Source organism: Polypterus senegalus, chromosome 9, assembly GCF_016835505.1.
Source record: "Polypterus senegalus isolate Bchr_013 chromosome 9, ASM1683550v1, whole genome shotgun sequence".
Lineage (NCBI taxonomy): Eukaryota > Metazoa > Chordata > Cladistia > Polypteriformes > Polypteridae > Polypterus > Polypterus senegalus.
Window position 1 is genome coordinate 63,052,868 of NC_053162.1, and position 25,099 is coordinate 63,077,966.

The following is a 25,099-nucleotide window of genomic DNA, read 5'->3' on the forward strand; positions in this document are numbered from 1 at the left end:
TGCATACTTTAAAACAATTTTTAACTTGTGTATAACTAACTACACCATCAGAGAACATGACAAAGATAGAACATATGTTCAGTTATTTTCAGGTCAGTATTTATTTAATCGGGTCATCCTAAAGCAAAAGGATCAATTTTAGGACCAACAGCACTTATACATAGAGAAATGGTACATTGTCAAAATGGAAACCAGCATACTTTCTAAGTCAGCATTGTGAAACGTAGGAACGGGGATTGAATTTTTCCATGGTCTCTTAGTTTTAATCTAAGGAAGGAATGCTGCTCTTACAGTTTTTCTTATGAGCTAGATTATCAGTTTATGGTTTCAACAGCAGGAAATCAAGTTTGGGAAGGGTCTGACCCCAGTTTTACATATGTATATAGTGTGTGTGTGTGTGTGTATATATATATATATATATATATATATATATATATATATATATATATATATATATATACATATATATATATACATATATATATATATATATATATATATACAGGGTGGGCCATTTATATGGATACACCTTAATAAAATGGGAATGGTTGGTGATATTAACTTCCTGTTTGTGTCACATTAGTATATGTGAGGGGGGAAACTTCAAGATGGGTGGTGACCATGGTGGCCATTTGGAAGTCGGCCATTTTGGATCCAACTTTTGTTTTTTCAATAGGAAGAGGGTCATGTGACACATCAAACTTATTGGGAATTTCACAAGAAAAACAATGGTGTGCTTGGTTTTAACATAACTTTATTCTTTCATGAGTTTCTGACCACTTATAAAATGTGTTCAATGTGCTGCCCATTGTGTTGGATTGTCAATGCAACCCCTCTTCTTCCACACTTCACACACTGATAGCAACACCGCAGGAGAAATGCTAGCACAGGCTTCCAGTATCCGTAGTTTCAGGTGCTGCACATCTCGTATCTTCACAGCATAGACAATTGCCTTCAGATGACCCCACAGATAAAAGTCTAAGGGGGTCAGATCGGGAGACCTTGGGGGCCATTCAACTGTCTGACTGATGCCACTCTCCAGTGACATGCGGCGAGTGCTACGCTGTGGGCTCTTGCTGAATGAAGCTAGGACAGCCACTGATGTTTCTTCATTAGTGACAGTTTTCATGCGTCCACATTTTGGCAAATCCAACACTGAACCAGTTTCACGAAACTTAGCAAGCAGTTTGCTAACTGTAGCATGGGAGATGGGTGGTCTCGTAGGGTGTCTTGAATTGAAATCTGCTGCAACGACCCGGTTACTGCGTTCACCAGACATCAACACAATTTCGATCCGCTCCTCACGTGTTAACCTCTGCGACATGTCAATGGCTGTAAACAAAGAGAAACTTGTAAATAACTCATGAAATAATAAAGTTACGTTAAAACCAAGCACACCATTGTTTTTCTTGTGAAATTCCCAATAAGTTTGATGTGTCACATGACCCTCTTCCTATTGAGAAAACAAAAGTTGGATCCAAAATGGCCGACTTCCAAATGGCCACCATGGTCACCACCCATCTTGAAAAGTTTCCCCCCTCACATATACTAATGTGCCACAAACAGGAAGTTAATATCACCAACCATTCCCATTTTATTAAGGTGTATCCATATAAATGGCCACCCTGTATATACAGCATATAGCATAAAGTCAATGAAACTTATGGGATATTAATCTGGTCAGTTAAGTAGCAGAGGGGGTTGTTAATCAGTTTCAGCTACTGTGGTGTTAATGAAATTAACAACAGATGCACTAGAGGGGCAACAATGAGATGACCCCCAAAACAGGAATGGTTTAACAGGTGGAGGCCACTGACATTTTTACCTCCTCATCTTTTCTGACTGTTTCTTCACTAGTTTTGCATTTGGCTACAGTCAGTGTCACTACTGGAAGCATGAGGCGATACCTGGACCCTACAGAGGTTGCACAGGTAGTCCAACTTCTCCAGGATGGCACATCAATACGTGTCATTGCCAGAAGGTTTGCTGTGTCTCCTTGCACAGTCTCAAGGGCATGGAGGAGATTCTAGGAGACAAGCAGTTACTCTAGGAGAGCTGGAGAGGGCCATAGAAGGTCCATAACCCATCAGCAGGACCAGTATCTGCTCCTTTGGGCAAGGAGGAACAGGATGAGCACTGCCAGAGCCCTACAAAATGACCTCCAGCAGGCCACTGGTGTGAATGTCTCTGACCAAACAACCAGAAAGACTTAATGAGGGTGACCCAAGGGCCCCATGTCCTCTAATGGGCCCTGAGCTCACTGCCCAGCAGCATGCAGCTCGATTGGCATTCGCCATAGAATACCAGAATTGGCAGATGCGCCACTGGTGCCCTGTGCTTTTTACAGATGAGAGCAGATTCACCCTGAGCACGTGACAGAAATGAAAGGGTCTGGAGAAGCCATGGAGAACATTATGCTGCCTGTAACATCATTCAGCATGAGCAGTTTGGTGGTGGGTTAATGATTGTCTGGGGAGGCATATCCATGGAGGGTCACACAGACCGCTACAGGCTTGACAAAGGCACCTTGGCTGCCATTAGGTATCAGGTTGAAATCCTTGGACCCATTGTCAGACCCTATGCTGGTACAGTGGCTCCTGGTGCACGACAATTCCTGGCCTCATGTGGTGAGAGTATGCAGGCAGTTCCTGGAGGATGAAGGAATTGATAACATTGACTGGCCACCACACTTTCCTGACCTAAATCCAATAGAGCACCTCTGGGACATTATGTTTCGGTCCATCCAATGCCACCAGGTTGCACCTCAGACTGTCCAGGAGCTCAGTGATGCCCTGGTCCAGATCTGGGAGGAGATCCCCCACAACACCATCTGTAATCTCATTAGAAGCATGCACCGATGTTGTCAGGCATGTATACAAGAACACAGGGGCCATACAAAGTGCTGCGTACAATTTTGAGTTGCTGCAATTAAATTTTGGCAAAATGGACTAGCATGCCACATAATTTTTTCACTCTGATTTTTGGGGCGTCTTTGAATTCAGGGCTCTGTAGGTTGATCATTTTCATTTCCATCAAACGATGGGCATCCTTTCGTTCCTAACACATTGCCCAGTTTATATCAGTATAGATATCCAGGAGGATTTCTTTTTCCCATTGAGATCTGATGTGTTTTCAAAGTGTTCCTTTAATTTTTTGGAGCAGTTTATATATATATATATATATATATATATATATATATATATATATATATATACATACAGTAATCCCTCCTCGATCGCGGGGGGGTCTGGAACGATAGGTAAAAATCCGCGAAGTAGAAACCATATGTTTCTATGGTTATTTTATATATTTTAAGCCCTTATAAACTCTCCCACACTGTTTATAAATATTCCCAGAGTTATACAGCATAATCCCTTTGTATTCTCTTAGATATTAGGTAAGATTCATTGAAATCATGTATATAAACACACTGTTTATATACAGTAAAACCTAAATATTATTTTAAAGATCTTGAGTGTCTCCGATATCACATGTTACAGCCATTACGATAGACCTGCCACCAGCAATAAATACGTACAATGCAACAAAAATAGTATACAGTAAATGTGTGTGTACAGTGACAATAAACGTACGTACATGTACTAAGTACTGTAAGTAGAAAATTAATTATGGTTACTCACCAACAATGACACGATGACTTGTCCGATAACAATGAGTTTTATTTTACTGCACAACAAAGGAGAGCGTTACAGCCCTTAAAGGAGCCACTTCAGGCGATTGTGTAGCACTGCCGTTGTTCTTCTTCTGGCAGTCTTCAATCCAAATCCCTAAAGCAGATTCCATCCAGACTACTGCCTTATTACATCCACTTAAAACTTGTTTTGCACCCTGGTTAAAAGGACACTGCGGCCGTAGATCTTATATTCCTTTCCTACTTTTTAAATAAAAAGAATCGTAGCCTTCAACAAATCCAAAACGTTTACCTTTTCAACAATCGTTAACATCTTCCGTTTGCGCTTGGGCACTGCCCCTGAAGCAGTAGCAGATCGTTTTGGAGCCATAATGAAGGGCTTGACTATGCACAAAGATAAACACAAAAGAGCACAACTCTTTACACAGCGAAACACGTTGATGCTGAATGAGCGAGACGAGACTTCCTGGTTAACACTACATTCAGCAAGCAGGAACTTAACTGCGTGCTCTGATTGGTTAGCTTCTCAGTCATCCGCCAATAGCGTCCCTTGTATGAAATCAACTGGGCAAACCAACTGAGGAAGCATGTACAGGAAGTAAAAAGACACATTGTCCACAGAACCCGCGAAGCAGTGAAAAATCCGTGTTATATATTTAGTTATGCTTTCATATAAAATCCGCGATAGAGCGAAAACGCGAAAGTCAAAGCGCGATATAGCAAGGGATTACTGTATATATATATATATATATATATATATATTCAAAGACACATATAGCCTGTTATTGGGAGCCTTTACAGCCTTGAAAATGATTAGGGAATAACACTGTTTGAAACGAGGATCAACCGACACCACAGATTGATCAGCGAGGATGTCCTTCACGCTATTTTGACTTCAATGAAAATTTTTTTCAATACTTTTGGTATTTTCATGTGTTTTATTTGCTGTTTTTTTACTACTTTGTTACTGTCTTATTTAATGGCAACAAGTAATTATTGACTAGTATGATTGCTATAGCTTATCCCATGACTTGGTGAACAGTGGCATTCTTAAATACTATTTTGGGTTTTTTTTTGGAATATATCCTAATGGTAAATTGTTTAATTAAGGTTAATGTAAGAAGTTATATTTTCTTTTTACACTGTATAGTTGTCAAGAACTGTTTGATTAATATAACTCGTAATTTAAAGTAATTTTTGTAATTATATTCTCAGGTAAGCATAGAACTGCCCACAAGCCATTTTCAAAACCTAAAGTACAAGAAGTTTTTGAGTCTGACATCGAAAATGGAAAAGGATCAAAATCGTCAAGTGGTATTCTTTCTGAAGAAGAGCTGTGGGCCAGACTTGATGAGCTTGAGGCGGAAGAAGAGATGCTTGATGAACATGAGAGGTGAATACATTTGCACCCAGAACGGGCTCATCAGAAATTTTTGGATACTTCAGAAAAGTCAGTAAAAGAAATTAAAAACATACAGTAGAAGATAAAAATCATCCTAGCACATTTTATAGACTCCTTTTTCATGAGGGTTAGCATATCTTACGTACCCTAGAAAAACTATATGAATTAGTTATCAGTCCACAGTGCATCCAGAAGCTAAAGAGCAATAAGTGTGTATTCACAGGAGCACACAAGTGACTGATTAGGTTGAATAGCTTATAAACAGAGCCCAATCGGAGCTGCAGCCTCATAATGACTACAGAAATAATTTAAAATCAAAGCATTCAAAAATAATAACAACAATAATTGCCTCCCTCTGATGCCAGTCTAAATGCTTTAAAACTTATTGTATGTTCCAGTTTGTGTTATAAGCAGTGACTTTGTAAATGGGAAGCACTGTGTTTATATTTATTGACATGTTTAGAACCAAAATCATTTCTTGTTTTCTTATATATGTGTAGACTAAACTATTTTTAGGTTAGGCTGATGCTTGCATACTGTGGTAGTGAATGTTGTGGCTTTATTACATTAACCTAAATGTGATATATGGAATAATTAATTGGAGAATATTGGAAGATGGGAAATATTCAGGTATCTTATTATGTGGAGCGAGTTGAACAAACCATTGTGGATTTAATTTTCTAAAGGTGATGTTAAACAGCCTGTTTTGCAATTTTGGCACACATTCACTTACATCCCTAAACCTAATTTTTTGGGCAAGTTTAAACTAGCTGTTGAACTTATCAGACATCACTTTTAAGTTGTAGGAAATAACTGGAGTACTCCAGAATAATGAAAGGCATAATCAGGAGGAACATGAACACTTTACACAGACATTTGTCAGATTGAGATTCAAATCCAAGTCTACACTTTACTGTAGAAACTATCCTCTTGGAAATCCAGAAGGCCACTTTATATTACTGAATAGGTCAACTTGCAGAATATTCATAGAATGAATAACAATCATTTTAATGCATGTTGAAGAACTGTGTGCTCCATCTATCATTATTTTATTTAAATTAAAATAGCCAGTGCACACATTGGTCATTATCTCTGATTTTTTTTTTTTTTTTTGTCAAATGAATCAGTGCAGTGTTTTTGTTTACATTTGATGCACATTTGCCGTACTATATTATCATATATCTTGTGTTTTTGTGGTCTGGATATTGATGCTATTTGGACTCTCAGTATATCTTATCTGTATTGTATGCTTAGTTTGTATTATTATTGTGATATGAATTCTGTTCATTAAGTACTCTGTTTCAATAAAAAAAAAGCCATCCTTTCAGACAGATGGAGTGATGGTGAGGGTAAAAATAAAGTAAAGTAATGTTTTAATGGTGGTGTTTTTAATATATCTAAGGTGGAAATTTCAATATCCATCTCTTCCTTTAGGGGGAGTAGAAGAACGTCTTCTTTTAATAAGATTCCATAGTTAGTATATCTCTAAATATTAAGAACTGTTTCTGTTAACATTAAATAAAGAAAAATTAGTTTTAATTGTAAAACATTTCCATAATTAAAAAAAACTGTAATTAAATTGGATTCATTATTAAATATTGGCAAATATGAATTTTCGCCTGCATATGCAGAAGCATTTTAAAGAATATTTTGTGCCAGAAAGCAAACTTGCTTCTTTTAGGAGAGATCACTTTACATTAAAATTTAAAGATGCATTTTGTTGTTTAAAGCATCTTTTGAGCTAGGTGTTTCATAACTGAGATTTACTACCAGGATTTAATCATTTTCAAATAATCAGTATGTATTTTATTAATTTATTTTATAATTTTCAGCTGTTGCTGGCTATACTTAAAATCCTGTTTTGTAATGTATATTGTGTTTGAGTTTACCAGTTTCAGTCAGTTGAGAAATAGGTGTTACTTGAACACATTTCAGAATATATTCACTCATTTCCCCAAATCCTTTTTATTATATTTTATTATATTATATTTTATTTATATAAAAGGAGTTGCAAAACCTAAAATGTGGAATGAAAGATGTCAAAATAAAAATTTTAAGTGCTACCTAATTAGTTTTATAAATAATTTTGAATGGAAAATTTACTTCAACATTTTAGACTTCGGTTGCTTTAAAGCTGTTGTAAGGATATGTTTAGGTCTGGATATTTGTTTTCCTTGTAAAGTAAAAAGGTCACTCTTTCATCCATCTGTCCATCTTCATAACTGGGTTATTTTGGACAGGGTCATGAGGCAGCTGGAGCCATTGCAAGTAGTCTTTATGGCACAAGGCAGGAACAACACTAGACTGGGTGTCTGCCCATCACAGGGCTAAAACACGAACACACTAGGGCCAGTTTGGCAATGACCTTAGTCCTTTTGCTTAGATAACAGGAGCGCCACACACCCCTTTCCAGCAACCTCATGAATTCCCCATGCTCTCCCAGTCCGTCTACTGACTTCATAGGAGGAGCCACCAGAGACATGAATGTCGCTGCCGAGGTAAGTAAACCTCGCGACAAGGTTGACACTGTCTCTAGACAGGTGGTTGTGTCTAAGAGGTCATTAAAGGCCTGGATCTTGGTTTTTATACAGGACACTTGCAATCCCAGATACTCAAGATTCCTTTGTCTCTTGAGAGCCCCAGTCAGAGCTTCCATTGACTCAGCAAAGATCACAGCATCATCAGCAAATTCAAAATCAGTGAATCTTTCTTCACCAACAGATGCCACACAGCCGCTGTTCCCCATGACCTTGCCCAACACCCAGTCTATGCAAGCATTGAACACTGAAAGAGCAAGAACACACCCCAGATGAACCCCACAATCAAGTGGGAAAAACACAGAAGTTCTGCCTTCACTCAGCACTGCACTTGCAGTAGCAGTGTACACGCCAGCTGTAATATCCAGCAGCCTTGAGGGGATCCTGTGAAGTCTCAGGATCTCCCCACAGGGCAGATAAGGGTGACCCCAAAAAAATAACCACTATCAAAATATTGTTTGCTCATATTTTGATACAGTTTTACTTTTTTCAGTCTGCAAATGTACAATTAACATTTACAAGCCTAAATCACACAAAAATCTATTGATTGTTAAACATGGATTAATAATGTTTTTAGCCACAGAAGTTTGCAGAAAATGAATCATTTGCACCACTGCAGTATGAGTTAATAATAATAATGGCTGTTTTGTGATAGTGTAATACATAGTTTCAGTAGTACATTTTTTTGTGATACCTGTACTTGTATAATATTGTATAAATGCACATTGAAAAAGACATTATTAATATAGAATTTTGAACATTGCAAAACTCAACAATTATGTTTTATCCTGCTACTGCAGTGTTATTTTATAAAAGAGTAATATAATCTGATCTGTCAAAACCAAACTCCAGGCTATTTTCTGAAATTGACCAACCCAATGCTACTGGGAGAATGACACAAATTTTTGGTAATTATAAAACTGCACTTTCATATGTACAGTCCTTAGCTTTGAGTGACAATGAGTAAGTAAATGGGAGGAACACTCCAAAACTGTCTCTAATTTCTTTATAGAAATGGTGGTTCCTTAATGAAGATTGACTACATTTATGCCAAGGCATTTTTTGCTAAATTAGCTAAAATATCCCAAAACATAACACTTTACCTAATGTGCACTTGATAACACTGTTGTTCTAATATGAGCAGTAGTCATGTGCTGATGAGGTTAGTTTGATTTGTTTAATCAGAAGTAAGCCAAGCTATTATGGCATCTAATAAAAGTATGCCAACTCTAATAGAAACATATGCTTAAGCTTATGAACATACTTGTTTTCATCTGAATCAGCTTAAAGTAGCTGTACAATGGCAAATTTTGTAAAGCTTAAACAGTATTAATTTTGAGCAAAGTTTACATAAGATAATTGGTTAATGGCAATATACTTTAGAAAATAATTCTGCAACTGGTATTAGTTTACAAGCAATGAAATCCATTTATGCTGTATTTGTATAAAGTATAAATTTTATTGTGACACAAGAAATTTATGTTGGTTTTACTTATAATAGATACAGAAAAAACTTATAATATTCACCTTTTGAGTAAAGTTAATTTCAGTTAGATGTGTAATAGCACTATACCCCAGGAATCATTTTCTGAGGACAGTGTTTGGAAGCATCTTTTCCAGGACATCTGCATTGTTTACAGTTTTGTTATGTTTTACTTCAGTTAACTTTTTTTTTAAAATCATTTTCCAATGTAGAATATCTTTCAATGGGAATATAAACACGGAAGAAGCAACATCTTCATCTGAAGAAGAGAAAGAAGATCACATTAGGCAATTAACCCATGTACTTCATAATAAAGAAGACTTGCATGTCAGTAATGAAGACTCCGGGCTGAGGGATTGTCAGTTAAATGGTGCTGATCAGCAACATATCGATGAAAATGATAATGAAGAGGAAAACAATATTCCAACAATATACTTTTCTCATACTGTAGAGCCAAAGAGAGTAAGTTTGATATTTATCTGCGTCTTTTAAAAACTTACTGTAAAACCATGATTTGTTTTTATTTTCCATGGAGATTTTCTTGAACCATTAATTGGTGCATTTACATAGGAAACAAAACTTTTTTACAGATACTTTAGAATGTTTGAAATTTTATAAAGAAAGAAAGAAAATTCATTACAAGGAGTAGGATGTTAACATTTTGGTAATGAAGAGATTACAAAAATACTTTACAGTTTTGTGAGAAATCTGAAATTTTGTAGCCTTTTGGTTTTGGATAGTCAGATTTTAATTTTGCTTAAGTGTACATATTCTCAACATATCCTGGAGAAACACAGTTTTGTTCAGCTGTGCACTCCTTGTATGGTTTGAATGACAATAAAGTAAATCCAATGCAATGTGAAAATAGTTTCATTAGAGTAAATTAGGTTGTAATACACATGTGAAAGGTCAGTCCTATTTTCTGTTGGGTTGGGCTATTTTAATAATTTGGTTTGAAAAAAATGGTGTACAAAATATACTCTTGCACTAAAAGAATGAGAGGAACGTTGTGAGACTTTGCTTAGCAAAGTGTTTGTGAAAAGGTTATTTTTGGTCATCATTTTGCTGTTTAATGTTCTCTAGACTTCAAAAAGACATTTAATATTTGTAATAGTATAAGTTTTTTTTATACAAATGATGGAGAAACATTTTAGTCACAATTGTTTCATAATTTCCCTTGCAGGTTAGAATAAATACAGGAAAGAACACAACTCTCAAATTCAGTGAAAAGAAAGAAGAAGCCAAGCGAAAGAGGAAAAACAGTAATGGAAATGGGCACAATTTTCATGAACTTCCAAAAATTAAAACTCCTGCTGACATTTATCGGTAATCTTTTTAACTGTAGCTTATTTAAAAACACTTCTTTTTGTAATTTATTACTGAAATCTGTTTTATTTGCTTTCTTTCAGTGTACCATAAATATTGTTTCTTTATAAAATTAGACTAATGATTATTTTCCTCTTATTAGGTAGTGCAGTCTTGTTGCTGTGACTTTCTTTTTGCATCATTGCCATGAAGTATGGTTTGTTAAGAAGTTCCATAGGTTGTTACTGTTCAGTTTTTTAAGAAAACAGTATGTGATGATGCCAGTGTGTCTCTCAGTGCCAAAGTGTCTCATGTAGAGACACTATGTTATAGTATTGAAGATAAAAGCTGCTTTTATATTAAGTTAAGTTTTATATGTGAGAATTCCCCAAATGGTGTGGAAGTTATTACAGATAGGGTGGCTTGGTCATCACAGCTCAAAGTGTTACTGCTGTGTCTGTCTATCATCAGGACAAGTGAGGTGAAATTGATGATCTTTTATTGTGAATAATATGGAGGAATAATCTATGCTTTAAAAATAATATAAAAAGTTGCAAGCTTGCTAAAATTATTAATATAGAACTTTTAGAATAATATCAAATTTATTTATTTGTATTTTACTTAATATGTATGAATTTTGATCAATGCTTGATTCTAGAACCATATCTCAAGCGCTTTTTTTTTTTTCTTCTTTCAGACCAGGGGCCTCATGTGTAAACGGTGCTTACGCACAGAAATGTTGTGTATGAACATTTTCCACATTCAAATCGCGATGTATAAAACCTAAACGCATATTTCCATGGTAGCTCATACCCTATCGTACGCAAGTTCTCCGCTCAGTTTTGCAGACTGGCAGCACCAAGCGTCAAAGCAATGCTACTGTTCCTGTGTGATTTATCTTTCTTTTTCAGATCCACATCCCTGGTGCGGCTTTATAAATACACTGAAATTAACCACATATTGTTTATTAGTTTAATGAATCTGATTGTAATTAACCAGTAACGATATAATGGTCCACAGAGTGGTCAAACTATTCTAAATACCATAGCTGCTTTAGCATTGTTACTCTCACTGCACCTTCTTCTTCTTTTAGCTGCTCCCATTAGGGGTTGCCACAGCGGATCATCTTTTTCTATATTACCCTCACTGCACCACTCGGAGCAACTGATTGGAAAGAGAATTTTCGGTATGCAGAATCAAGCACACATTGCCTCAGCCATGCTTTCTATTTGAACTGCTTCTCACACGGCAAATGCTTTAAAACCTTTCCTGTACGGACCTCACGGTTCAGAAAGAGTTTCATCCTAAGAATTCTAAACACGATCAATCACTCCATCAACTGCTCCTTGTAGAACTGTTTGTACTTATAAGTACAATTACCTCACTGTACACTTGGCAATACAGTTATAATATTCCAAAACCTGAGCCACTTTATAAAGCATGTATTTACATATGATGACAATGTCATTTTTAAGACGAAATGCAGCAAAATTTGTTTATTATATTATACAGATAAAACTTTTAACTTTATTTAAATAATCTATATTGTTAATAGTTAAAGGACACTGTGTCACTACGCTAGCAAGGATCTGGCACTCCGTTCACGGATTGTTCCTGCCTCGGACTGAATGCTTCACAGGGACTGGCGTGAAAGATAGAATAAGTAAACATGTACTACTAAGATATTTCAAGGTTCCTTAAAAGTTTTGAAGAATCAGCATTAAAATCTTACAGATGGCTTAACGTCTATTATAGAGCTGATTGTGTGGTGTTTGGGTATTTGGAGAAAGAAAAGGAAGGACAGAAATTGGAGGTTAGCACGCTTGAAAGAGATAGTACTGCTGCAATAAATTATTTCATCGAAGGTCATGCACAATCACACCGCCACCGTGTTCCCATGTTTAATAACATGCTTTAACACCTATCATCATGAAAATTACATCACTTATACATCTCAGTATTTTCATTATTTAGAAAGCTGTAATATCACGAATGTAATGGATTCTGTGTCCTGTCGGAGGAAGAGAAAGCCGGTTTAAGAAACACGTAGTGATTCACACACACAGAGCACATAGAAGATCAAATACAAAATAAAGCATTTAATGTACTACTTTAGTTACACTGGGATTCGAGAAACTAGTAAATGATTTTAAGATGAAGTTTATGATGTTCTACTTTAATGATAAAATAAACTATGTGATTAAAGTGGAAATTTCGAGATTAAAGTTGACATTTCATGCTTTTTGCCCACTGTGTGCCTTTTTTTTTCTCTGAACCTTAATAAGCTTTCATATGACACTCAGATGGTGGGCTACGACTTGCCTTTTCACGGAGACTTTGATATGTGACTTCTTTTTTTATTTCGGGCACTGTGCGACTTTGTGAACTTGAGAATTCGAGTTTCTCCGACATGCTATGTCACCCGATCAGGTTCCTTTTCTTGTTTATACCACTGTTTAAACCAACAAATAGTATGTTTTTCCTTACATCCACTTGGTATTAACTGAAATTGTTCTATTTTTCCTCATGGTTTTGCCATTGTCTTTTCACAGAACGCTGAGCTTAAGGGCTATCTATATTGATTTACATATTCAAAGAGGCGTAATTCTGGGAGGAGTTGGGGCGGGACAGCAGGCGCATGCACGTGCGTTACTTTTCACTCTGATCAGGATTTTTGTAGTGGAAGAACATGGAAGTTTGCGTACGCGAAGAAAAACACTTGTATCCACGAATGTAATGTAAGTTGATTCTTGGGGTCTTTTGCGTAGCTTGACATTGACTTCTTACAAGACTCCTGAACAACTAAAAGTCATTAATGGAAGCTGTGATTTCAGTTTTGTTCTTACAATCTCCAAATTAGCAAACCAACATCCTGACTTATGTTCACTCCATTGCTGAAATGCTTTTTTTGTGTAACCAGTACTTTAACAGTATGATGATTGACATTTTTCCTCTTGTATTTGGTCTTGTGAGGACTGACTGCTATTCTGGTTGCTGATATTTTAATCTTTTCATTTTTCCTTTTACCTAATTCACTTTAAGAAAGAAAGTACATAAACAAGTAAGCATTTGTTGTTTACTTTTGAAACATTCTGTGTCCCTTTTTTTGTAGTTGGTAGTATTTGAGATTAGACTCAAATACTTTGACTACAAAAGCACAAAAGATAATAATTCCGTCATTCCTTGTAATGATAAGTTTTCAGTCACTTTCTTCACTCAATTTACCTGAACATTTCACATCAAATTATTTTTAACAGTTTTAGAAGTAATGGTATTAGCACATTAGCTGCAGTAATACAAGTGTAACAGTATATGAATCTCTTTTGCTTTCATAGTTTGCTATTAATTTTAAACTCCAGCAGTTCCAAACATAAACATCTCTTTCTCTATTTTTGTTTTGTCCTTAATTTAATTAGCTTTTAAATTTTAAAATATTTATTTTGTATTGAATTAGTAAGACACTTGTGTATAAGAACACTTCAATATCTGGATCCGGATAGTGTTCATTATTAGATCCTGGTAAAGGGGGAGGGAAACCCAAGAGAAAATATTTTCCTTCTCCCTGGTTCCCAGCCGACAGATGATCGAAAAGCCAATATTGGCAGGTGTCTGTCATTAGGGAGCTTACATTTCTGTATCCATACCTCTCAAAGGAGGCCACTTGACTGAGAAGAGGATTTTACTAACAATTTCCTCTAAGGAGATGACACTACTGGTTTTGTGCATGTTTTTCTGTGTCTGCGATTTAGAAAATTGTGTTGCGTGTAAAGATGTGAAAAGAGAGCTTGCAGCAGTGAGCTGTTTCTTGTGTATTAGACTGCACTTTTGTAGATTTTGCAAGGAAATTCATTTATCACCACTGAGCTTAATTAGGCTAATCATAAAAATGAAAAGTAAGGTCATTTATACATTCCAGACAATAACTATATAATCCATGTAAATATGAAAACATCTGATTCAACATTATATGTACAGATTACTTTCAGTGTAGTATTTGAAAAATATTGCTTTCTTAAAACTGTTCATACATAAATATATATGTCTAGATAGACTTACAATATGTACTTGTTTGCATCCTTTCTGTTGTACTTTTTTATTTTTAGTGAAAATATATTTAAATGAATTTGCAAAAAAATATAAATCATACAGTTTATTTGCACATAGAACTTTGTGCCAAACGCCTAATTTTGGATTTGTCACAAGTACACGTTATTTGACTTTTTTTGTTTGTTGTTTATGTAGACTGCTTTTTTTTGATCAAATTATTTTCCTACTAAAATGTTTGTTTCCCCACTTCATCCTCTGGTAGTATGTATGGTTTTATAGGTAATTATTTGTATTTAAACCAGTTATATCTGATGTCACAATCTTAAAGAAATTTCATTATGAAAAGTGTTTCACATTTATACTTCATGTGTTTGGTTTGAGTGAACAGAAGTGACACTAGATATCTGGGCATCTAGATAACTGCTTGTGGACATTTTTAATACAAAACTTTGCGATCCCTTAAGTCCACCTGTTGTCTCAAAAATTCTGCAATATCTTATTAATTTGACACATCAGGTTACAATAACATTTGCTTGCAATACATAGGTTGACCAGTCTCACACATATATATTCTTTAAATTTCAGGGTATTTGTAGATGTTGTGAATGGCGAGATGGTTCCCAGGAAATCCATTCTAAAGTCAAGAAGCCGTGAGAACAGTGTGTGCAGTGACACAAGCGAGAGCAGTGCTGCAGAGTTTGATGACCGCCGTGGTTTCCTCCGTAGTTTAAGCCATGATGAAGCCACCTACAGTGATGCAAGTGAAGGTATCCTGGAGGAGGAAGAAAGTTCTCCCAGCCGACCTCAGCCACTCCCTGGAGCCTATGAAGTATGTCTTTATTAGCTTTTTTATTTGTTTTCCTTTAAAGTTTACATTGAAGTTCTAATAAGCACTACCAAATTCTTGATTATATACATTTTTAATTCTTCTTTACGTTTTAGTGAATAAACCACAGTTGGGGTGTTTTCAGTTTGTTAAGGAATGACTCATTTTAGTGTGTACATTGCGCATATTTCTGGTAAGAATTTTTTAAATGGTTAAAAGGTAAGTCAATAAAATAAATTTAAAAAAAAAACACATGTACCCAGTTGTTTATGGTTATGTGTCAAAGGTGTGCCTTTATAATTCTGTTCGACACATGCTTGTCACACATCTGCTGTTGTATGCAAGTACCCAGCCACATGGCCATACACTTGATGTTTACCCTGGTGAGAGACAGTGTCGCCTCACAGTACCACTTTGAATTGAAGAAAAAAAAAAAATCTCTGACAGCTATCTTTTAAATGTGATGGTATGTGTGGTTCTCAACAGAGTTCTTTCTGTCTTCTCGTTTATTAGTTCTACTAGGATACTTCAGTGTTTCCTTGAACTGGGGATGCCTAGAGAGAAAGACAGTATGTTTCATGTAAATGCAAACAGTGAATTGTTAAAGGAGGTCACTACTTATTATGGGCTGTCCATAACAAAATCCATTTTTGAAAAAATGTTTCTTATTTATATTATCTAAAGTTAAAAGTCTTTGACATAGTCCTTGAGGTAGACTGGACAGGATCAAGTTGTCACTGGTCGAGGAGATTGTATAAGTGGTTGCTCTGGCTGGGGATACAGTGGAGCCAAAGGAAGCGAACAGACATCCTCTAGGCAGTCCTGGTCTAAATTGCTCTCTATATCAGAACTGACTGCAGGAGGCACCTTGCAGATGCCACTTTCATGCCACTGTGTTCTGTCAGAGAGCTGGAAAGTATTAAGGCTGAGCTGTTTAACACTAGAATTACCAGAGCCTACGAAAAAACTCGTAGATCTGTCCCACCTTAAATCGCTTCTCACCTCTCCGTCAGCGTCTTTTGTCCTTTCAATGTATTGAAAAGCAGCAAGCAGTTTGCTATCACGTCCCCAACCGGCGCACAGTTTTCTCAGCTGAAGTTTGTTTACCTGCATGTCGGTTGCTTGGAGTAGTATAGAGTGAGAGGTCAAGCAAAATCACACCTTTCATAAATACTATATCGTTATTTGGAACACATGCATTTCATGTGTGTTCCATGCTATCTATCATATATCCTCCCTATGGCATTTGCCATTTAATTGACATAGAGGGCGGCCAGTCTGAGATCTCTTTTCTTCTAACACACTGGTCATCCCGCATGCTCGATCAAACGCGCGAGCTACTGCAAAACTCCGGCTATCTAAGTGATCTAGTTAGCCTTCTAATTTATATCGGCTAAAGAAGGGATTTAAAAAAAATAAAAAATTGTTGTTTATGGGCTTGATGTGGAATTGGGAGAGGATTTTTTTTTCCTCTCACAATGTCACAATCGAAGTGCGTTTGTCTGATCTGTCAATCTATCATTGCTATTCCAAAGAAGGAAATGTGGAAAGGCACTTTCGAACTGTTCATAAAAACTATGAAACTGACTTCCTTCTGAAAAGGGATCTGAGAAAGAGGAGAGGGAACTAAAATCGCAGTTGAGATGCAATGGAAAGCGTGTGCGCAACTTGACAACATACGCTACAGAGCAGATTGAAAATTGTCTGTCAGACTTTAGCTAATGGAAAACACAACAAGACAGCTTATCATGTATTCTGTAAGAATGAACCTGAGCAAATGAAAATCCACAGCCAGGAGAGAACAGGGTCCTGTTCAGAGGCTTGTTGAAGCTCCTGTAAGGACACAGTTGCTCGAAGAGTGGAGCATTTGAATAAGTTCTGGGTCATTTATGTCAGTTCTTAGGTCTGTGGTGGGGCAGGGGCAAGTACGGGACAGCAGGTCCTTTACAACATTTTCATGACTAGGAGTGAACTGTAATGTAAATTTTATACTGCTGCAGTCTTTCTGACCAGCAGTAAATTTTGTGGGACTTGTGCTCGTTGCCTGATGATGACAATAGGGTTGTCAGTCAGTGGCTAATGGTCAGTGTATTTTGTGGATGCATGCCCATAAAGAAACATGTGCCATCGTTCACAAGCTCACCCACAGAGTACTTTTGTTCCGCTGCACTCAGAGCCTGTGAGGCAAAGGCAGTGGGTCATTCAGTACCATTCTGTAGTTGGGAATGAGCAAGAACAGGTAAAGGTGTGAGCTGTACCTTCAAAAGATGTACAGCTTCTGATCAGGCAGGAGTCCAGGACCGTGGGACAGTCTTCTTCTTCTGATGATGTATTGGGGCTATGGTGTTAGAGTATTGTGGAAGAAATCTGAGATAATAGATGGTGGTTCCAAGAGTGAAGCCATCTGAGCTGCATTTGTGGATACACAGGATTGCTTCCACATGAGACTGAAGTAGAGAGATGCCATCTGCAGTTAAACTAAATCTCACAAACTCTATGCGAGGCACTGTAAAAACACATTTATCGCCATTCAGTGTGAGGTAATGAGTGGTTAATACCTTGAACACTCACTGCCATCCAAATAGATGACCACCCCAGGGATCCCGACAATGATAGTAGACATCGCCTTCTGAAAACAGCTTGGGGCAGAGTTAAGGCCAAATAGATCCCTAGTGTAATGAAGCATCCCATTGTAGGTGACAAAAGACAGTCAGATCTCTGCTTTCAGTTTGGGGAGGAATCTGCTGGTACCCCTGGCGAAGGTCCAATTTGAAAAATACCTTTGAGCCGTGGAACTGGGTGGTGAGCTCCACAGCAGTGGGCAGTGGGTATTTACCTGATATTACTGCTGAGGTCAATGCATAGGCACATAACCCAGCTGTTTTATTTTTTCACTATTACTAGGTTTGGGACCCAAGGTGAGGCATTAACTGGTTAAATGATGCCCACCTCCAACAGGTTGCACAGTTCCGCAATTATACCCTCCTGGAGGGCAAGAGGAACTCAGCAGAGAGGTTGGATAACAGGGCATGTGGAAGGATTGAGCAGTGGTTAGTTGTTAAAAGCTGAGATACAACCCAGCTATGTTAAAAGAGCTGGCCATTACTGAAGCCATGGTGAGCTGACAGTGAGGACAGCAGACCCCTCGGTGTACAGGAGTGTAAATCCCAAAGCTCTAAATAAGTTCAGGCCTAGCAAGTTGGCATAATGGCGTGCAACATGAAATGTGGTCAGGCAAGTACTTTTGGCCATACTGTATATATAGGCATGGGAGAGTTTGCCAACTAGTCCAATTTTAGCGCAACCATAACCGCACTGAACAACAGAAGGAGCATTGAGAGTTAGGTGAAAGAAAAACTGACCGTGGTCCAGTTAAGCAGAGACACCACCGCCCTAGTGTCCATCAACAGAGGAAGACACACATTGCAGTTAGATAAAATGCACATTTTAAAGGTGGGAGCTGTGGAGCTCCTTGAGTGAATGGTTATTGATGCAGTCCAAGTAGAAATTAAACAGAAAACTGTTCTGTTTGTACAGAGGAAGCGGGAGCCAAGCAACAGATTTTAGCAAAGTGGTTAAGCTTCCCGCAGTTCTGGCACCCTCTGTCCCTCTGCGGGGCAGCTCGGAGTTCAAGGCATATGACCAGCAGAGCCACAGTTCTGCTGCGCTGTCTAGAAATGGACTGCAACCGCCACATGTAGTGAATATCTGAGCTGTCCCAAAGGTAAATCGCCTCCTCGCCGGCAGCACAGGACACCTCAGTAACCTGTCGTGTGGCAGGCTGGTGCTGAGCTGGAGAAACTGCAAGTCAGGCTATGAGATTGGAGGCTGATTAAATTTGAAATGCCATGTCGATTGCGTTAGTCGTACCATCTGGTGCCATCAGTAATCTTTCACAAACTTTAGGGTTACTGGCATGTTCCAGAAGCTGGTCCCTGATAAACTCGTTATGTAACTCAACAAAATTGCAAAAGCCGGCTAAACCCCGCAAATCAGCCACGAACAGATGAACTGATTCCCCCGGCTGCTGATCGCGCTGGCGGAATGGAATTCGTCAGACGATGACACTTTGAGGCGTGTAAATGTGAGATGCCAGAAGACTCACCGATGCGGAATATCCAGCTGCAGTTCCAAGTGTTTTAAAGATATGTTAGCCTTCTGTGCAGGCAGTGTATAAATATGGCTGTTTTACGATCATCACTCACTTTATCCCAACCAACAGCTATTAAATAAGTCTCAAAAGATTTAATCTGGCAAGTCCATGGCAGTGAAGGATAGCCTGGCAGTGCAAGGAATGGAGGAGGTGGTGGTAACGAAAGCTCTATCTTCGATGCCAAAGTTATCTTGCTCTAATGAAGACAGCACAATGCTTAGTTTGCATGCAATAACCCTTTACTTCAGTAGTCCTTTTTTTAAATCTACACACACTTTTTCAAGTATACAAAGACCGCACAAAACACAAACTTGTGCAAATATAAGACGTACATTCAGATGAGTTCCTTATGTCTTCTCTAGTCCCTAACATCAAGTCAAGTTTATATAGTCTATATGGTTTGTTAATTGTATTGCCAATCATAAATTGGCCCAGTGTTGGGTGTGAGTTGTCTCTCTCATACATTAGTGCCCTGTCCAATGTTGGTTTCTGCCTTATGCATAATTCTATAGGATAGACCAATTCCACCTGACACTCTGAATTGGATTATGCAACTTTGGAAAGGTTATGTTTCTAAAGTTTGTATAAAAAGTCAAATTTCAAAAATAATGTGTGAATAGAAGTTTATATTAGCATATGTCAAAAAGGATAAACATTTCTGATTATTAAAAAAAAAATAACTGCATAGATTGTGCAATATAAATAAATTGTTGCTGTTGTAGATGTCCCAGATGTTCTGTAAAGGAGAAGGTAATTCAAAATCTTTCTGTTGAAAATAAGTATAGAATTCTTTGTTAAATTAGTTTGTCATCATTGTGGGTTAATGTCTAGATCTTTATAGTTGGTAGGCACAGACCATATTTGTGATATGGGGATTATATATTACACATATTTTACCATTTGTTTTTTTTTCCCATTATACAGGCATTTTCTGGAACAGTTGTAGAGAAAGATCCAGTTCTTCCCTCCACCATTCCTCACTTGACCATCACCCCTCCAGGCCTCCCTACTATTCCTGAGAGAAAAGCTGAGGAAATTTTACCAGAGAAGCCAAAAGAGCCATCTAAAAGGGTCTCCAAGTTTAAAGCTGCCAGGATGCAGCAACAAAAGTGACTTGAATTTTTTTAAATTGGGATGGCATGTAATTTTCATACATTTTTACTTATGCCTAGTTTCTGGAAATAATACATAGGACATTTGTTTGCAAAGATCAGGCTTCTAATAATTTAGAATATTCAGAAGGTAGTATAAAGCATACAAATCCACAATAATCAGTTTATCAGTTTTTGAAATAGAAAGTCTGATTCATGTGTCTTTTCTTATGCTCTTGTAAATGTGTTTTACATACAACGTCCTTGAATACTGTAATAAATATGTATTGGGAACATATGGGACCTTTAAAGATGTGATTTTGCCTTAAGTTTAAGCAACCTCTTTAGTTTTGTTTATGCTTAGTTTAAAAATGCATATTTTGCCAATATTTGTGACACAGCAATTCAGAAATTATATTTGTTTGCAAAAATCAAGCAATTTGCTCGATAATATTTTCTGCTGGACATCTGAATGAAAAATGTTAATTTGTGTACATTGTTTAAACATACTGTATCCATTTAAATTCTTTATCCAGAGATGCATTGGTTGCAAAATAAAAATACAGCAATATTAGCTCCAAATAGTTTACTTATTTAAGCTTGGTTTTTCTTTTTGGTTAAGTTTTTAGCTATTTAGCCATTATATTTGATTTTTCTTTCCTTCTTTTCCCGTTTACTTTAAAAAGAAGTCTTTCTGTGAAAGTGTGCTTATCTGTTTTTTGGAGGACATTATATACATCTTGCTGTTCTTGATAACAAAAATGTTGCTTAATGTATTTAAGAAAACTTCAGAAATATGAGATTAAGTACATAAAAAATAAAATGATTTTTCATGGGTTAAGCTTTTTTTCTTCCATCGTCGTCTGTATTTTTAACCTAACAAAATCTTATACTGCAAAGTTTGTTTTGTTAAAATGCATTAAATTTATTTTCATCCCTGGATTTGTCATTTTTTTGGAGTGAAATGCGGTAAAGCATTGCACTCCATTTGTTATTGTTATGTGAGTAATATTTTATCTCCATCATAAATGTTTAATTATCTTCAGAATGACCTGAACATATTTAAACTGTACGAGACCTTTGTTGAACGGACCTAACCCGACTGATGCGGTAGCTTGTGAATATACTTTAATGAAAAGCTTACTTTAAGCCACAATATCTTTTGAGTCAAAGTTAATTTGACTAATAAGTTTAAATGTATGTTAATAAGATGGATCTGATGCTGGACTAGTGAAGCTTCCTTTTTTTTTTATTTAAACACATTTCTTACAATTTTTTATCTGAGATTTTTTTCTGAGTGTGATTATGTAATCTATCTAGTATGTTTTGTATTGAGTAATTTACATTGAATAATTTTAACAGTTTAGGTTTAAAATAAATATTTATGGGCACCCGTGGAACTTTTGAAATAAAATATTGTCCTAATTTAAACCTTTTTTAGGTTGACAATGAAGTCATAAATATGCATGTGTATATCTGCACCGCAGCGTATGAACACTCTTGATATTTTTCTCTTTCTGTACTTGCTATGGACCTGAGCTGTTTTTCTAACAAAAAAAAAATGGCTGTAGGCAGTAGATGCATGAGGATTGCTTCAGTGTCCAGATTTTATTTTTTTAAGCCAAGATCCGAAGACTCAGGCTTGCATCCCATAAACAGATGCTATTCATGTGAAGTTAAAGTGTAATGTTTATTTGGGAAAATCTCCACTTTTATCTGGATACTGTATCAGGTGATATATGCAAGAAGAATGCATTAGAGCATTCATGCAGTTGTTGGTTTGCATGAGCTTATCGGCTGAGCTACTTGATGTTGAAAAAGGTGAGGTTTGTCTCCTAAGATCTCATCTGGGAATTTTTTCATGACAAAAGAGTAAAACAAAGGTACTAATAGTTTGCAAGGTAGTGATGAAAATACTATTATTATTGAGTAAGCACGTGTGTGTCTTTTATTGGTACTGTATTATTGGTTTTGTTGTGAGGAGAACAGTAATTAAGAATTCTGTTGTACTCAGTGCTCAATGTACACTCAGCTTAACATAATTTTAAATTTTTACTAGGAAAGATTAGACACAGAGGTGAAGGTACCAATGGATCTAAGCAAAACCAAGCAGAGTAAATTATATGCAATCATTAATTTTATTTTCATTATTTGAAAATTTGTTTATTGGTTATTTCTTCTAATTTCTAATGTAATTGGTAATAAAAATACTTTGCTCCTAGCTCCTTGTCAACTTCACCAAATAAGTCAAGGTTTTCAAAAAAGCAATAAACAAACATGCAAGGGTTGTTGGAATAAAAGCGAGGACAGTGAGAAAAGCTTTCAGCTGAGGCAGACAGCTGATCATAGTTCAGAATTTGTCTTTTCACATAGCCAGCTTTGTGTGGCAGTATTGAAATGTCTTCATTGTGTACTACATTCTTAAACTTTCATTAGATGTTTATATATGTATTAGGATTGGCATGTCTTGTATCCATTCAGGGAACCCAGTGAAATTCCTCCCTCTCTGTCCATAAAGTAATTGCCATTCCTTCAAATTCTAAGCTGTTTTCTGTTGTTAGCAGCACAGTAGGCCTATCATTTATTTGAGCAGAATGAACCAAATTCTAATTTCTAATGATGCATACTCCAGATGTTCCTAAATAACCAGGATTGTGGTGATGTGTACTTTAACTCTTTTAGCCTGTCCAAGGTGTTCTGTCAGTGTCTCCTGGTATGTCACAGAAAAGGGTGGCTATTCACAGTGTCTTCAGAAAGTATTTAGACCCCTTCATTTTTAATACACTTTATGTTGCAGCCTTATGCTAAAATCTTTTTAATTATTTTTTCCCCTCACCAAGCAATGCATAACACCTCAGGAGGACACAAGAAAGGATTTTAGAAAATCTTTTTTGAAAATTTATTAAAAACCAGTAACAGTGCGCTGCACGATAACTGAAGTCTATGTTTATACAGTATGTCAACTATAAGAAAAACACTGAGAAGGAATGGTGTTCATGGAGGGACATCATTCAGGAAAACTCTCCAAACAAGCATCAAATTTGCAAAAGAGCACAATGCCTCTAGCACAGTGTTCTATGGGTAGATGAAACACAAGTCAAACTGCTTACAAAAAGCATACAATGGTATACTTGGAGGGAAAAAAAAGGACTGCACTCCAACACCAAAGTCTCTTTTCATTCATGAAGGATGGTGGAGGCGGCACCATGGTTTGGAGCTGCTTTGCTGCTTCATGTCCTGGACAGTTTATTGTGTGAATTCAAAAAGACATTATTTTACAGGAAGACCTCTGGATAGCTTTCTATCCCATGTACTTTGCAGTATCGGGTGAGAAAAACTTTTCTTGTCATATTTTAATTCAGAAAGAAGTTTGTCATGACAGAAATCAATGGTGTCCAGTGCTGTTCAAAATGTATGTCAGTCAGTCATTTTTTAACACGCTATATCCTAAGACAGGGTCATGGGGGTCTGCTGGAGCCAATCCCCCCGCTACCACTGCGCCACTGTGCTGCCCGTAAAATGTCTGCTTTTTTTAATATGTTGTAATATACCTGAAACAGGAAACTTAAAGCCTTATGGGATTGACTTCCTGAACTGAAGATCCGCCTCTCCTCCTTCATTGGTCAAGAGTCCTGTCTTCAATTCAAAGCATGACTCTCATAAGGCTTTAGGTTGTTTGCCGTTGTACTGCACTGACCACCATTGAATTCTGCTATGACAAACTTCTTTCTCTCCATTCTGCTTGAAAACATGACATGATGGGTTAAGTATTATACAAATGAAATTAAAAAAAGTAATTTTTAAGTGGAGTATTCCTTTAAATTGTTTTTAATGTTTGTTGTTACATTAACAATCACAGGTGTCGTGTCGTGTCTGTGCCCTCTAGTAGAAGGCGCTGTAGCCCCCTCAGCCCTTTTTCCTGTGCCTGTGCTGTACCCTATTTTGGTTCCATTTCTTACCTCCCAATGGATACAGATAATCTATTTAGTAAAATCTTATGAAGTTTCTTCTTTGGCTTTTTGATCGATACATATCAGCAAAATTTTAAAAGCGAAAAAGAAAAGCTCTTTAAAATGAATAGACATCACAATGTGGCCATTATTAGTAGTATTTGAAAAATAAATTACAAGAAAAAAACGACATTTTTGGTGCCTGCTGGAGTAGCTTTTTATTTTGCTATATTCTTTTATGAGCCTTATTTTGTGTTACAATAGCAGATACTTTATTTTTTTACTCTTGTCTTTACTGTCTGGCTGTATGGTTTTTCCTTTGAATAAAGCTATGAGTGATTTAGTTGCCCAGATTGCTTGCTGTCTGACTATGCCTTAGGCCGTTTGTTTTCAGGACCCCTTGATCCATAGCAGGATTAACTGACCATAGACTGGTGGAGTCTACCATGGCAAGAGCAAATGCAACACAGGACCCGTCCTGGAAGGGACACCATTTGAACACACTTTACGCTTATTTGCAGCTGACTATCGTCCTAACAGTTGTTTGGCATTTGTTGATTTCCTGATATTGCTTCTTCTAGCATCAGCTTCATGGCAGGATTCGACCCTCAACAAGTTCTTAGCCCATTCACAGGACACTGGCACATTGCCAT

The 25,099-nt window shown here is 36.9% G+C and overlaps 1 protein-coding gene across 1 annotated transcript in view; it reads left to right on the plus strand.

The window, feature by feature from the left end:
• Window positions 1-21,336, plus strand: part of uri1 (URI1 prefoldin like chaperone) — a 148,276-nt gene extending 126,940 nt beyond the window's left edge. Inside the window, exons 7-11 of the mRNA XM_039763159.1 lie at window positions 4,868-5,045; window positions 9,287-9,536; window positions 10,258-10,400; window positions 15,012-15,255; window positions 20,330-21,336. Of these exons, the coding sequence (XP_039619093.1) occupies window positions 4,868-5,045; window positions 9,287-9,536; window positions 10,258-10,400; window positions 15,012-15,255; window positions 20,330-20,518 (1,004 nt within the window). The 3' untranslated portion in view covers window positions 20,519-21,336. The remainder of the gene's footprint in view (window positions 1-4,867; window positions 5,046-9,286; window positions 9,537-10,257; window positions 10,401-15,011; window positions 15,256-20,329) is intronic.
• The last annotated feature ends 3,763 nt before the right edge of the window (window positions 21,337-25,099 follow it).